The sequence below is a fragment of the Coregonus lavaretus genome, assembly GCF_964263955.1.
Source record: "Coregonus lavaretus genome assembly, chromosome: 9".
Taxonomy (NCBI): Eukaryota; Metazoa; Chordata; class Actinopteri; order Salmoniformes; family Salmonidae; genus Coregonus; species Coregonus lavaretus.
In genome coordinates, this window is record NC_139996.1 from 56,833,603 (window position 1) to 56,847,692 (window position 14,090).

The following is a 14,090-nucleotide window of genomic DNA, read 5'->3' on the forward strand; positions in this document are numbered from 1 at the left end:
GCGCATTCAGTTTGACGCATACGTTCGAGAAATCCAACGTATGCACCACACAGAACGCACTGTAACTGCCTCTGCAACGCAATGCTGCAAGGCAAACGCAGCATTCCATTGGAAATGAATGTATTTCTGGTGTACCAAAATGCAATGACGCAATGACAAATGGCTTATTATTATTATTATTATTATTATTATTATTAAAGAGGTAATATGTCAGGCCTATTGGGCCAAAATCAATGATAGCCTATTGTATAGATAAAAATGAACTAAACTTTTAAGAGATCCGATTTTTGGTTTATAAATACTTTGCTACAATGACACACTTAGCTAGCTTTATGAAAATATTTAGTGAACTCCATGACAGTAGCTAAAGCAAGGGGCTATAGCAGTAGACTACAAATGCATGCTGGACCGGGCATGCCCTGAGCTCGTGAAGTGAGCGGTACTGGAGCGAAATTGGAGTGTGTGAGAAGGCAGACGCTCCAGCCTTTGGGAAACTCGCTCCGCACTCCAGTCAAATTGGGCACGCTCACATACTCTGGTCCCCACAAGGATAGTAAAACGAAAAACACACACAGGCACATACACATGCTAAAACACACACCACACACACACACACACAGGCATAGATACACAGGCACAAACACGTGCTAACACACACACACACACACACACACACACACACAGGCGTGTGTGGGATTGGGCACTCAAACACACATACACACACTAGAACAAAACACACAGACTAAAGCAACCCAAATCAAGATTTTCTTCCTCCCTCTGTGTTTTATTAACCTTCCTGTCACAGAGTGCTTCACAAGAAATGGCACTCATATGGAAACAAACACACACACGTTCTGCACACAGAGAAAAATACATGCATGCACACATACACAGATAAACATTACATTCATACACGCACGCGCACACACACACACACTCACATTCATACCAGGCACACATAAATTGTACACACAGTCACACATTCTGCCATCCCCACTGCATCTCAGAATATCAATTTGTTTTGACTCGTCCGGCTCAACTGAAATACCATATAGGCTTTCCATAAACAGTCCTACTCTCCATTATATGTGGTTGAGTTGAGTCCTACGCTACTTCTCCCTGAGAATTACATTTCCAGTTAAATCTAAAAGCCACCAATCCAAACAGACCAGAATATAACATCCTGCCTGCAGTACCGCTTCCCTGCTCGTCAACAGCTGGACATAGTGAAAGAGAAATACTGAGCTATTTAAAGCTCCCAAGTTCCTGGCTCTGGGTGCATTCCAAATGGCATCCTGTTCCCTACATAATGCACTACATAGTGTCGCGTGGGCGTTTAATTAGTGGGATCAGGGTGCTGTGGTGTGAGTCCTCAAATGCATTCAAGAGAAAGGGGGATACCTAGTCAGTTGTACAACTGAATGCATTCAACCGAAATGTGTCTTCCGCATTTAACCCAACCCTTCTGAATCAGAGAGGTGCGGAGGGCTGCCTTAATCGAAGTCCACGTCATCGGCGCCCGGGGAGCAGTTGTTGTTGGGGGTTAACTGCCTTGCTCAAGGGCTGAACAACAGATTTTTCCACCTTGCCGGCTCTGAGATTTGAACCAGCGACCATTCGGTTAATGGCCCAACACCCATGAAGGTTAATAAAACACTGAGGGGAGAGAAAAAAAACTTAACTTACTGCATCTTTAATGAAAGCAGTTGATACGGTTACTATAACAGCTGTACCATATGATTGGTAGAATATATTTATGTCCTGATTCCAGATTTGAATAGCAGAGAAGTAACTTGGTCTAACTTATAATATGCCATTTAGCAGATGCTTTTATCCAAAGCGACTTACAGTCATGCGTGCATACATTTTTGTGTATGGGTGGTCCCGGGGATCGAACCCACTACCTTGGCGTTACAAGTGCCGTGCTCTACCAGCTGAGCTACAGAGGACCACTGGAAGACAATCCTGTTTTGGTTTGCTTTAGTCTGTGTGTGTGTGTTTGTTGTAGTGTGTGTTTTGTTGTAGTGTGTGTGTCTGTGTTTGACTGCCCAATCCTGCCGGCCTTACACACACACACACATATGCATATCATGTGAGCAAATTACACACGTGACCTGTAAACTCTGGGTAAGAGTACATTGTTTGATAACTTATGACCAAATGCACTAGTTGTGAGGATGTGCAGTGTGTGATGAAGTGCTATGGCTATTTGTTGTTTGAGGGGTGGCTTCTCTACTCTCGCTGTGCCTCTGCAGCACAGCCCTGAATCACTGTGACATAACCAGCAGGCTAATAGAACACAGGCCTCTGGAATGTCTGGCACATCTGCCTTCTAAACACACATGCATTACATACACACGCACATACACATGCGACTGCACTTCCTGATTTGGCCTCGTTTTTCATCAACACTCATTAAGAAATGCTAGCGCCCATGACTGAAGGCAAACAAGAGTTGTCTTGGGGGTGTGGTTTCTTGGGTGTGTCTTTGCCATTCAATCACAACAAACAAGGACAGTAGTGAGTACAGTGAGGTAAGCTAAGCTAGCTTCGCTATGGGGAGAATGAAGACTCAACATCTCAAGATGATCAGCTAACAGCTAATTCAGTTCTATGTGTTTAGCCAAGCTTACAGCAGCTAGCTAGCATAGCTTGGTAATAGCTGCAGCTGGCTATCCTATCTACCTGATATTTCTCTGTCAAATCAGTTATGGCAAGATAGCAAGAGCCAGTGTGTGGAATGTATTTCATAAGACACTCGTTCTACAACACCTCGAAACGAAAGTAGCTTTTAACTTAGTTTCATCCAGAGCCATATATAGAGAGAGTTGAACGTTCCGAGAGCGCCACTCTCTCCTCCATAGCTGTTGCTAAGTGATAGTTAAAGCTTCCGCGTTGTGCTGTTTATTTCGGATAGTTTTCCTAGAAAGATGTCCAGTGAAAGCAGATATTTAATTTGTTGACACTAGAAAACATTAAAGACTTGGATGATACACATTATCCCGAATGCTAATCAATAAAGACGTCTGTTCGCTGCTCTGTTTTGCTTGTTTACAACATTTCTTGGGAACTGTCGGAGGCGCTCTTGTATTGTTACTATATGGGCCAGCATCCCCCTCAGAACAGCCTCAATTCGTCAGGGCATGGACTCTACAAGGTGTCGTAAGCATTCCACGGGGATGCTGGCCCCATGTTGACTCCAATGCTTCCCAAAGTGGTGTCAAGTTGGCTGGATGTCCTTTGGGTGGTGGACCATTCTTGATAAACACGGGAAACTGTTGAGCATGAAAAACCCAGCAGCGTTGCAGTTCTTGACACAAACCGGTACGCCTGGCACCTACTACCATACCCCGTTCAAAGACACTTAAATATTTTGTCTTGGCCATTCACCCTCAGAATGGCACACACATACAATCCATGTCTCAATTGTCTGTCTCAAGGCTTACATTTCTTTCTTTAACCTGTCTCCTCCCCTTCATCTACACTCATTGAAGTGGATTTAACAAGTGACATCAATAAGGGATCATAGCTTTCACCTGGATTCACCTGGTTAGTCTATGTCAGGGGTGTCAAACTCATTTTAGCTCAGGGGCCACATGGAGGAAAATCTATTCCCAAGTGGGCCGGACCGGAAAAATCATGGTATATATAACTTAAAAACAACAACTTCAGATTGTTTTCTTTGTTTTAATACGATCAACATACAACATAAAGCTGGAGCCTGAGGACAGTGTGTCCAAAATAGTACAAGCACAACATCACTATTAATCATAAAACACGTCAAGTTTATTTGAAAATTCTAAAGAAAAAGAACACACAAACACACAATGCCTCAGTGATTAACAGAACTGTTTCACAGATCACAGAACTATATCAGGGTGTCATTTCTCAGGCAGAAATGTAGATAAAAATAATGAAATCCTGTTCCCCAAACAAGTGCAAGAACCACAGAGTCAAGAATAGGTTAAATATACAAATAAAATAAAATCAATTAAAAACAATAGCACATCAACATAAAAACATATAAACATAAATCTGAAAGCGTTGCTCAAACTCCCGTAACAGTCCCGTTATTTTATCTTTGAACCGCTTCATGTCTGCCACATGTTGGGTCGCGCACACATTTTTCAGACAGGGGAAGTGAGCTGCATCACCACCGGCAAGTTGCGTCTCCCACAATGACAGCTTCAACTTGAAAGAACGTATGCTGTCATAATACTGCGTGACAACTTTGTTGCGCCCTTGCAGCTGTTTGTTCAAGTTATTCAGGTGCTCTGTAACATCCACCATAAATGCAAGGTCCGGCATCCATTCTGCGGAATGAAATTCTAACACTGGTTTGCCCTTTTCTTCCATGAACTGTTCAATTTCTTCTCGTAAATCAAAGAAACGCTTCAGCACAGCACCTCGGCTTAACCATCTTACCTCAGTGTGGTATGGCAGGCCATAGATGTGGTCTTTCTCTCTGAGAAGGCTGTCAAACTGACGGTGATTCAGGCTTCTGGATCGGATGAAATTAACAGTTTGGATGACCACCTTCATGACGTTATCCATCTTTAATGACTTGCAACACAAAGCCACCTGGTGCAAAATACAGTGAAAAGTCAAAAAATCACTTCCTCCATTTGCAGATTGCACTTTCTCTCTGAACTTTGTCACAACGCCTGCTTTTTTCCCGATCATTGAGGGCGCACCATCTGTAGCCAGGCTGACAGCGCGGGACCAGTCCACTCCGACCCTGTCCAGCGCGCCGACGAGTGCGGTAAAAATATCAGCTGCTGTCGTTGTATCTGTCATCGGCACCAACTCCACAAACTCCTCGGTGACGGTCAATGTGTCATCAACTCCGCGGATGAAAAAATGGCCAGTTGTGCAACATCTGTAATGTCCGTGCTTTCATCAATTGCAACCGAAAACGCAATAAATGACTTTACTTTTTGCTTCAACTGGCTGTCCAAATCCACTGAAAGATCGGAAATCCTGTCTGCAACTGTGTTTCTTGTCAGGCTGATATTTGCAAAAGCCTGCCGCTTTTCAGGGCACACAATCTCCGCTGCCTTCATCATGCATGTTTTTACAAATTCACCCTCACTAAATGGTTTTGAAGCCACTGCGATTTCATTAGCAATGAGGTAGCTAGCTTTCACTGCAGCGTCACTGATGTCTCGGCTGTGAGTAAACACAGACTGCTGTTTCTTCAGACCCGCCAACAGTTCATTCACCTTCTCTCATCTCCGCTGTCCTTGAAAGTTGTCATATTTGTTGGCATGAAGACTCACATAGTGGCGACGAAGGTTATATTCTTTCAGCACCGCAACATGCTCTGAACACACCAAACATACATCTTTCCCATTCAATTCCGTGATTAAATAGGATGACCATTTTTCATGGAACACTCTGCACTCTGCGTCCACTTTTCTCTTTTTTGACAGAGACATATTGGGGCAATGAGGGTGCCAAAGCACATAATGTTAAAAGTAGAAGCCGTAATAAATATCGCGGGCAAAACAAAGTAGCTCATTGGCTGCACGTGCTTGACCTACTTGCTCTGCCCCGGTATAAACAGTTTGCTTGCTTAACACAATTGCTATTGCGCCATCCAGTGGACGCAATTGGAACAGCAGTTTATTTTATTGAAAAATTGCAGTGCATTTTTATACTTTCCCCCCAAAAAATTATATATATATATTTTTTAAATTCAAAATCATCTCGCGGGCCGGATTAAACCCGTTTGCGGGCCTGATCCGGCCCGCGGGCCGTACGTTTGACACCCCTGGTCTATGTCATGGAATGTTTTGTACACTCAGTGTAATGACTCCATTATTGGGAATAACATCTGGGTACACACATTATAATGGCATGAGATATTGAAAGAAAGGAAGGACTAGTGAGCTAGTTAAGAGAGAGTGCAGGAATTTAGATTAAGGCAGGATCCAATGTTTAGGGTATTTATTAAGCCCAAGGGCACACATACACAGCATATGGGGATTTTGAATTATGTGGAGACACAAAGGGGACAACCTGCTACATTAACAGTACATAACCAGTGCCAAATAATAGAATGTAAACTGAAATTAATATGATTACCAGATGAACATGTCATCATGGTACACACAGCATTCAAAGGAGAGCTGAGAACAAAGCAATGGCATGCATTCACCAAACTTTTAACTGAGGAAAACAGATTTGTTTTATAGTAATTTTCTGATTGGGAACTACCATTGTCTTTCAAATTACAGTGTCAAATTATTTACATTTGGCATTGGAAGTTTTGAGTACAGGCAGTAATACAGGAGTCAAATCACATAGGGAGTCTCATCAGATCAGGGGTAATCATCAAGCCAGAGCCAACTGAGGAAAGAGCACAAGTAGAACAAAGATATAAATTATGTGCAAACAGATCAAATGTATCATTCAACATCAGATTCCACCTAAAACAATGACATGAGCTCTGTCCCAATTAATCTCAGCTCAACTCCTCACTTCCTCTCTACTCGCATCCTTCTCAAAACCCATTGGAGGTCTGAGGGGAGGAACCTTGGGCACAGAAAAAGGATGCAAGGAATCAAGGAATGATAAAATGGCACAGAGCTGTTGCATGTTTGCCTCAATATGGAATGGCAGACGTCACTATGAGGGACTGAGCAGAAGTGTACTATCCCGCCATTCGTCAGTATTATTGAGCCATAAGAAACCTTCTTTAGACTTTTTATTTATGAAACACATAAATGAGCATAGAAGTATGTTTAAGCAGTCATACATGAGTGTTGCGAGTGACTAAAATCTTTCCAATCCCAATTAAAATGCAACGGTTGTTTAATGTATTGGTTGGCTGGATTTAGGACCATGCAGAGCATCGCTTGGAGAGAAGCTGCCAGCTTGCACGCCTTTCTCTCTGCATAGAGCAGAGACAGTGCCAGACAGTTTACTTTGCCGCTTAGGCAGTGCACCGATGCTTTGAATTTGATGTTGGCATTTGAACTCAGCCTTGTAAACCTCGCGGCCAGCTTACTTTCAGATTGATGTCGGCAGCGGTGGCGTGTCCAATAAGCTAGGGGAAGATAAGCTTGCCCTGAAGTAAATTGAATTAAATGTGCCAAAATTAGCTATATAATTACTCGTGCCTGTACAGAAACCTATAAAATCATTGAAAATACTACGACAGAGAGCCTGATTTGGCCACAGAGGCTACTTTAAAAAATTAGCTGTGGATTGTTTTAAGCTCACAATTTGGACAGCATGCGTGGCAAATAGCCTACCAAATAGCTTATAGTTGAGTTGCAGCGGTCAGTGAAAAGCAGGTAAATAGGCCTAGGCCTATCGTAATATTTCAAAATACAATCGTAGGAACAACATAGTTTGCTGATGTACAAGTTGTCTCCCCTTTTCGTAGGCCTAGTTTAGATGGTTACAGTCAAGACGTGGTCGTTTTTACTGATCTGTTTGTCAGTGTCAGCAGAGTAGGCTAATAATTTGTCGTATTTTTTAAATTTCTTTGCTTATGTCTCCAGTCATATAAAGTGTAGTAGAATTGCATGAAATGTGTTTATAAAAGGCCACATTTTTCCTGTGCAAAGAAAGGAGAAGAATCGTACCTGATTAGGCCTACTCAGTATGTGCTCAGGCATGCATTTTTCAGAACTGTGTTTTCCTTACAGTGACTGAGTTATATTATTAGCCTACTCATCACATTAGGCATAGTAGCCTATATTACATTAGTCTGCAAATGCGATGATAGATCCTTTATTATAAAGGTGAAATTGTATGATGGGGAGAAAAAAAAAGCATTTGAAGTCGGCCTTGTGACTTGATGGCTAGGGCCTCCTACTGAAAATGACAAAAAGGACACATTAACAGACACAAACCTACCAGATGTCGCATCCAATGATATGGACACTGAAACTGGCACAGGGAATGGAGCAGGATTAGGGTTCTGCCCGAACACTAGTAGCTGTAGCCTTGAACATTGTGCATTGAGTTTTTTGCAATCAAAGCCCAATCTAGGGCTGTTTTCCAGTCAAATCCATTGTCTTGCTTCACTTTCAGCATGATCTCGGTGAGTGTTTGTCTCTCCAGAAGTCCATTGCGCCATGGACTGTATGCAGCAGTTGTCTTTACTTCCATGTTGAATTTCTCAGCCATTTCTCTTATTTCATTATTATTGAATTCTCCTCCATTGACACTGTACAATTTCTGGGGCGGGCCATGCACACTTATCCAGGAATGAATGAAGTGCTTGACTATTTCACTGGGTTTCTTTGTATTCACAATGCTTCCTTCACTGAAGCATGTGAAGTGGTTGATTGTGTGAAGGTACCACACACTTGGTCCTAGCTCATGTAGATCTACAGCCACTGTTTCATTGTACTTGGAAGCCAGTGGCAAACCAACAGCTGGTCTGGGCTTAGGTTTGCTGTATTTCTGGCATGTCTCACAACTGTTAACGATCTGCCGTAGAATGGAAATACTCTCATCATCATTGCTGAGTCATTTCTGAAGTCTGTCAACTGTAGCATGTCCAAACTGTTTGTGAAGTTTTAACAATACTTTGTGGTTTTCCTCTGTGGTCATATTCTCTGTGACTGTCAGAATCTCCATGTGCTCTGTGTCTATCAGAATTTCATTTTTACATGGCCTCTGTGTGATGTTATAGTCACGGCCGTGTATATCCCCCCTCAAGCCAATACCATGACGGCCCTCAAAGAACTTCACTGGAATTTATGCAAACTGGAAACCACATATCCTGAGGCTGCATTTATTGTAGCCGGGGATTTTAACAAAGCAAATTTGAGGACTAGGCTGCCGAAGTTCTATCAACATATCGACTGTTGTACCCGTGCTGCTAAAATACTCGACCATTGCTATTCGAACTTCCGGGATGGTTATAAGGCCCTCCCCCGCCCTCCTTTCAGCAAATCTGACCACGACTCCATTTTGCTCCTCCCTTCCTATAAGCAGAAACTCAAACAGGAAGTACCCATGCTAAGGACTATTCAACACTGGTCTGACCAATCGGAATCCATGCTTCAAGAATGTTTTGATCACGCGGACTGGGATATGTTTCGAATCACCTCCGAGAATAACATTGACGAATACACGGATACGGTGACTGAGTTTATCAGGAAGTGTATAGGTGATGTTGTGCCAACTGTGACTATTAAAACCTACCCTAACCAGAAACCGTGGATAGATGGCAGCATTCGCGCAAAACTGAAAGCGCAAACCACCACATTTAACCATGGCAAGGTGACTGGGAATATGGCAGAATACAAACAGTGTAGCTACTCACTCCGCAAGGCAATTAAACTGGCAAAACATCAGTATAGAGACAAAGTGGAGTCGCAATTCAACAGCTCAGACACGAGACGTATGTGGCAGGGTCTACAGACAATCACGGACTACAAAAGGAAAACCAGCCACGTCGCCGACACCGACGTCTCGCTTCCAGACAAGCTAAACACCTTATTTGCCCGCTTTGAGGATAACACTGTGGCCTCTCCTTCTCCGTGGCCGACGTGAGTAAGACATTGAAGCATGTCAACCCCTGCAAGGCTGCCGGCCCAGACGGCATCCCTAGCCGTGTCCTCAGAGCATGCGCAGACCAGCTGGCTGGTGTGTTTATGGACATATTCAATCTCTCCCTTTCCCAGTCTGCTGTTCCCACATGCTTCAAGATGGCCACCATTGTTCCTGTACCCAAGAAAGCAAAGGTAACAACTAAATGACTATCGCCCCGTAGCACTCCACCTCTGTCATCATGAAGTGCTTTGAGAGACTAGTCAAGGATCATATCACCTCTATCTTACCTGTCACCCTAGACCCACTTCAATTTGCTTACCGCCCCAATAGATCCACAGACGATGCAATCGCCATCACACTGCACACTGCCCTATCCCATCTGGACAAGAGGAATACCTATGTAAGAATGCTGTTCATTGACTATAGCTCAGCATTCAACGCCATAGTACCCTCCAAGCTCATCATTAAGCTTGAGGCCCTGGGTCTGAACCCCGCCCGGTGCAACTGGGTCCTGGACTTCCTGACGGGCCGCCCCCAGGAGGTGAAGGTAGGAAACAACATCTCCACTTCGCTGATCCTCAACACTGGGGCCCCAAAAGGATGCGTGCTCAGCCCCCTCCTGTACTCCCTGTTCACCCATGACTGCGTGGCCAAGCACGCCTCCAACTCAATCATCAAGTTTGCAGACGACACAACAGTAGTAGGCTTGATTACCAACAATGACGAGACAGCCTACAGGGAGGAGGTCTGGAGGGCTCTGGGAGTGTTGTGCCAGGAAAATAACCTCTCACTCAACATCAACAGAACAAAGGAGAAGATCGTGGACTTCAGGAAACAGCAGAGGGTGCACCCCCCTATCCACATCGACGGGACCGCAGTGGAGAAGGTGGAAAGCTTCAAGTTCCTTGGCGTACACATCACTGAGAAACTGAAATGGTCCACCCACGCAGACAGTGTGGTGAAGAAGGCGCAACAGAGCCTCTTCAACCTCAGGAGGCTGAAGAAATTTGGCTTGGCACCTAAAACCCTCACAAACTTTTACAGATGCACAATTGAGAGCATCCTGTCGGGCTGTATCACTGCCTGGTACGGCAACTGCACCGCCCGCAACCGCAGGGCTCTCCAGAGGGTGGTGCGGTCTGCCGAACGCATTACCGGGGGCAAACTACCAACCCTCCAAGACACCTACAACACCCGATGTCACAGGAAGGCCAAAAAGATCATCAAGGACATCAACCACCCTAGCCACTGCCTGTTCACCCCGCTATCATCCAGAAGGCGGTCAGTACAGGTGCATCAAAGCTGGGACCGAGAGAATGAAAAACAGCTTCTATCTCAAAGCCATCAGACTGTTAAGTAGCCATCACATTAGAGGCTGCTACTGCCTATTGAAATCATTGGCCACTTTAAGAAATTGAACACTAGTCACTTTACATTTGACATTTTAGTCATTTAGCAGACGCTCTTATCCAGAGCGACTTACAGTTAGTGAGTGCATACATTATTTTTTGTATTTTTTTGTCCATGCTGCTCTGTCATTGCTTGTCCATATATGTATATATTCTTAAATTCCATTCCTTACTAGATTTGTGTGTATTGGGTATATGTTGTGAAATTGTTAGATATTACTTGTTAGATATTACTGCACTGTCGGAGCTAGAAGCACAAGCATTTCGCTACACCCGCAATAACATCTGCTAAACACGTGTATGTGACAAATAAAATGTGATTTGATTTGATGTCTTTGTCTAAAATGTTTACACAATAGTGGCCTGAGGTATTAAGTTCAAGGGTCACTGGTTGTTTAAACATCACTGCCTTTATGTCTACTACAGCCCCTGCCTTCTTGAGGGAAGCTTTGCTTAATAGTAAGGGAATATTTGCAGGGACCACCTCTGTTTCAATGTGACACTTATTCTGACCCAATTTTTGCTAGTATCTTGACTCTCTTGGTAGAAGGGACGACTCTCCCTTCTCCAAATTTGAAAGCTCTGTTGCTTGGTGTGTCAATCATATTTTGTAATTCTTTCATATTTAGTTCATTGACATAGCTATCAAGCCATTTTGCACCACACACTGCGCGTGTACATGCAGTATCAATCACAGCAGATCCTAAGGGTTCAACTATAAAGATCTCAGTATCAGAAGCAGATTCTTTTGAAAATAGTGTAACGTTACACTGCTCCATCTGTGTTTACATTTTGTTATGAGGACAGTCTTTAACCCAGTGGTAATAAGTGCTTTGACAAATGGCACATGTTGATCTCCTTCCATACCTGTCCAGTGGATTTGTGCCGGGCAATTGCGCCCTCGTCTGGTTGTCTTGAGAATATGACTTGTTGGTGCCTTTTCTCTGCTGCTCAGGGCTCCCGAGTGGCGCAGCGGTCTAAGGCACTGCATCTCAGTGCTTGAGGCGTAACTGCAGACCCCCTGGTTCGATTCCAGGCTGTATTACAACCGGCTGTGATTGGGAGTCCCATAGGGCGGCGCACAATTGGCCCAGCGTCGTCCGGGTTTGGCCGGTGTAGGCCGTCATTGTAAATAAGAATTTGTTCTTAACTGACTTGCCTACTTAAATGAAGGTAAAATAAAATAAAAATATGCTGCGTCACTCACTTACATTCCATCTGTTATGGGCGCGACAGAGGCACCCTTTTTAGTGCCGACTTCATTGACGCAAAAGTCTGCACATTACAAGCAGTCAAGGCCAACTGTTTCTCCCTACCATCCAGACAGGCCGTATCTAGCGATTTGAAAGCTAACACTGCATCCGGGAGAACCATGACGGACTTGCGCATCCTATTGTACCTCTGTTCGAAATCAATTATGTAGTCCGTCATTGCAACCGAAATGTCTCTAGTAACACTGTCAAAGTTTGAATATGCCTCGGAGGCACGGCCTTTCTCTTCTTTAAGAAACACAGAATCCAGTGCTCTGATCAAAGTTCCCATAATGTCATCCTTGTTCAAATCTTCAACAGATATTTCCAGTGCTGTATCTCTCGCTCTTCCCTCAAGCGATAATACCACCGCAAGTACTTGCCTTTTCTCGTCCAGATTAGAAACTCGTGTCCAGATTCCAAGTTCATTTTTCCAAATTTCATATGACCTCTTCTAGTCGAAGCGAGGTGGCACATTGTAGTTATTAGCCATCCTCTGCTACCAATGTTAACTCATCGATGTATCATTAACTCAAATGACACATCGTCTAGGTTCCAGTTTAACAACGTTTACTTCACTGTATTTCCACAGTACATAGTTGCCATCACACTCAGGCCAGGTCCATCTCCAGGGAGACTACCGCACAGGCTTACTAATAACAGAGTGATAGCACCTTAATAACAGAAATATACGGATACTTAAAACATGAACTTAACATGCGTTGCACCCCTATGCAGACTTGACAACAAATGTCCACATGGCAGCTGGGGGCAGATCACAATGTTTTGTCTCTGGGCAATTGGGCATCATTGGCAAAAGTGGGCATGTAAGTAATCCATAATCAACCCTCCAGTAAGTCGTGACGAACTCACTTACAAAACAGTGTTTTGGACGAGACAGACTTTATGACCAAAATTATCCTATTTACCCAATTTTGACACTAGAATAAATGTTTCTGACTCATATCGATGCCACAGGCCGTTTTCAAAAGGAGAAGTTGGTTTTCAAGGGCAGTTGACCTTTAACACTTTATCATTGATTTGATGCACAGGGTCGGGCAGTAGTAGATACTAGCAGGAGAGGAGCACTTAGAGGAAAAGAGAAGGAATGTAAAAAAGTTCAGTACATAGTTCGAGTGCTGCTGTGATTGAGTGCATCCCTGTGGTTCAGAGACTGGCGGTCACTGCCAAAGTCTATTCACTCTAGTTTAGTTTATGGATGTTTTCATTATAGATCTGCCTGTGAGGGACTAAGGCTGTTTCCCAAATGGCACCCTATTCCCTATGTAGTACACTATAAATGGGGAATAGGGTGCCATTTGGGATGCATCCTCATTAATGGAGATCATGTAGGGACGGGGTGGGGGAGGAGGACGTGGGTGGGATGGGGGAGATGGTTTATGCATGAGTAATCATTCCTGGTGTGGTCAGTCTTGAGAAAATTCTCATTTTAAATAAGACAGACACTCTCCACTTCAGTAGCTTTGATTATGATTCATATTATAGTTAAAGACAAGCTTAGTTCCAAAGAACATCATATTTCACACACAGATGTTCCTTGCCATTGTACTTGAGTCTTCATTCATCCTTTTTTGAGTGTTATGTTACCATTCTGGCAACTGTACAGTGTGTGTGAAAGGTGTCAATGAGCTGATTGTAAGTGTTGTTCTTTCTCTCTTCACAGGCAGCAGGCCCTGTTCCATGTGCTAGCGGCCTACTCCGTATACAATACGGTGAGTTTGTGTGTGTGTGTGTGGCACCTATGTCATATCTGTGTGTATGCGTTATATGCATACAGTGGCTTCGGAAAATATTCAGACCCCTTGACTTTTTCCTCATCAATCTACACACAATACCCCATAATGACAAATCAAAAACAGGTTTTTAGGAATTCTAGCAAATTTATTACAAA

At 43.7% G+C, this 14,090-nt stretch overlaps 1 protein-coding gene across 1 annotated transcript in view; it reads left to right on the forward strand.

Moving 5' to 3' along the window:
- LOC311135002 (uncharacterized protein) overlaps window positions 1–14,090 on the forward strand; it is a 128,476-nt gene that overhangs the window by 86,423 nt on the left and 27,963 nt on the right. The window contains exon 8 of the mRNA XM_084168806.1: window positions 13,863–13,911. Coding sequence (XP_084024932.1) covers window positions 13,863–13,911 — 49 coding nt within the window. The remainder of the gene's footprint in view (window positions 1–13,862; window positions 13,912–14,090) is intronic.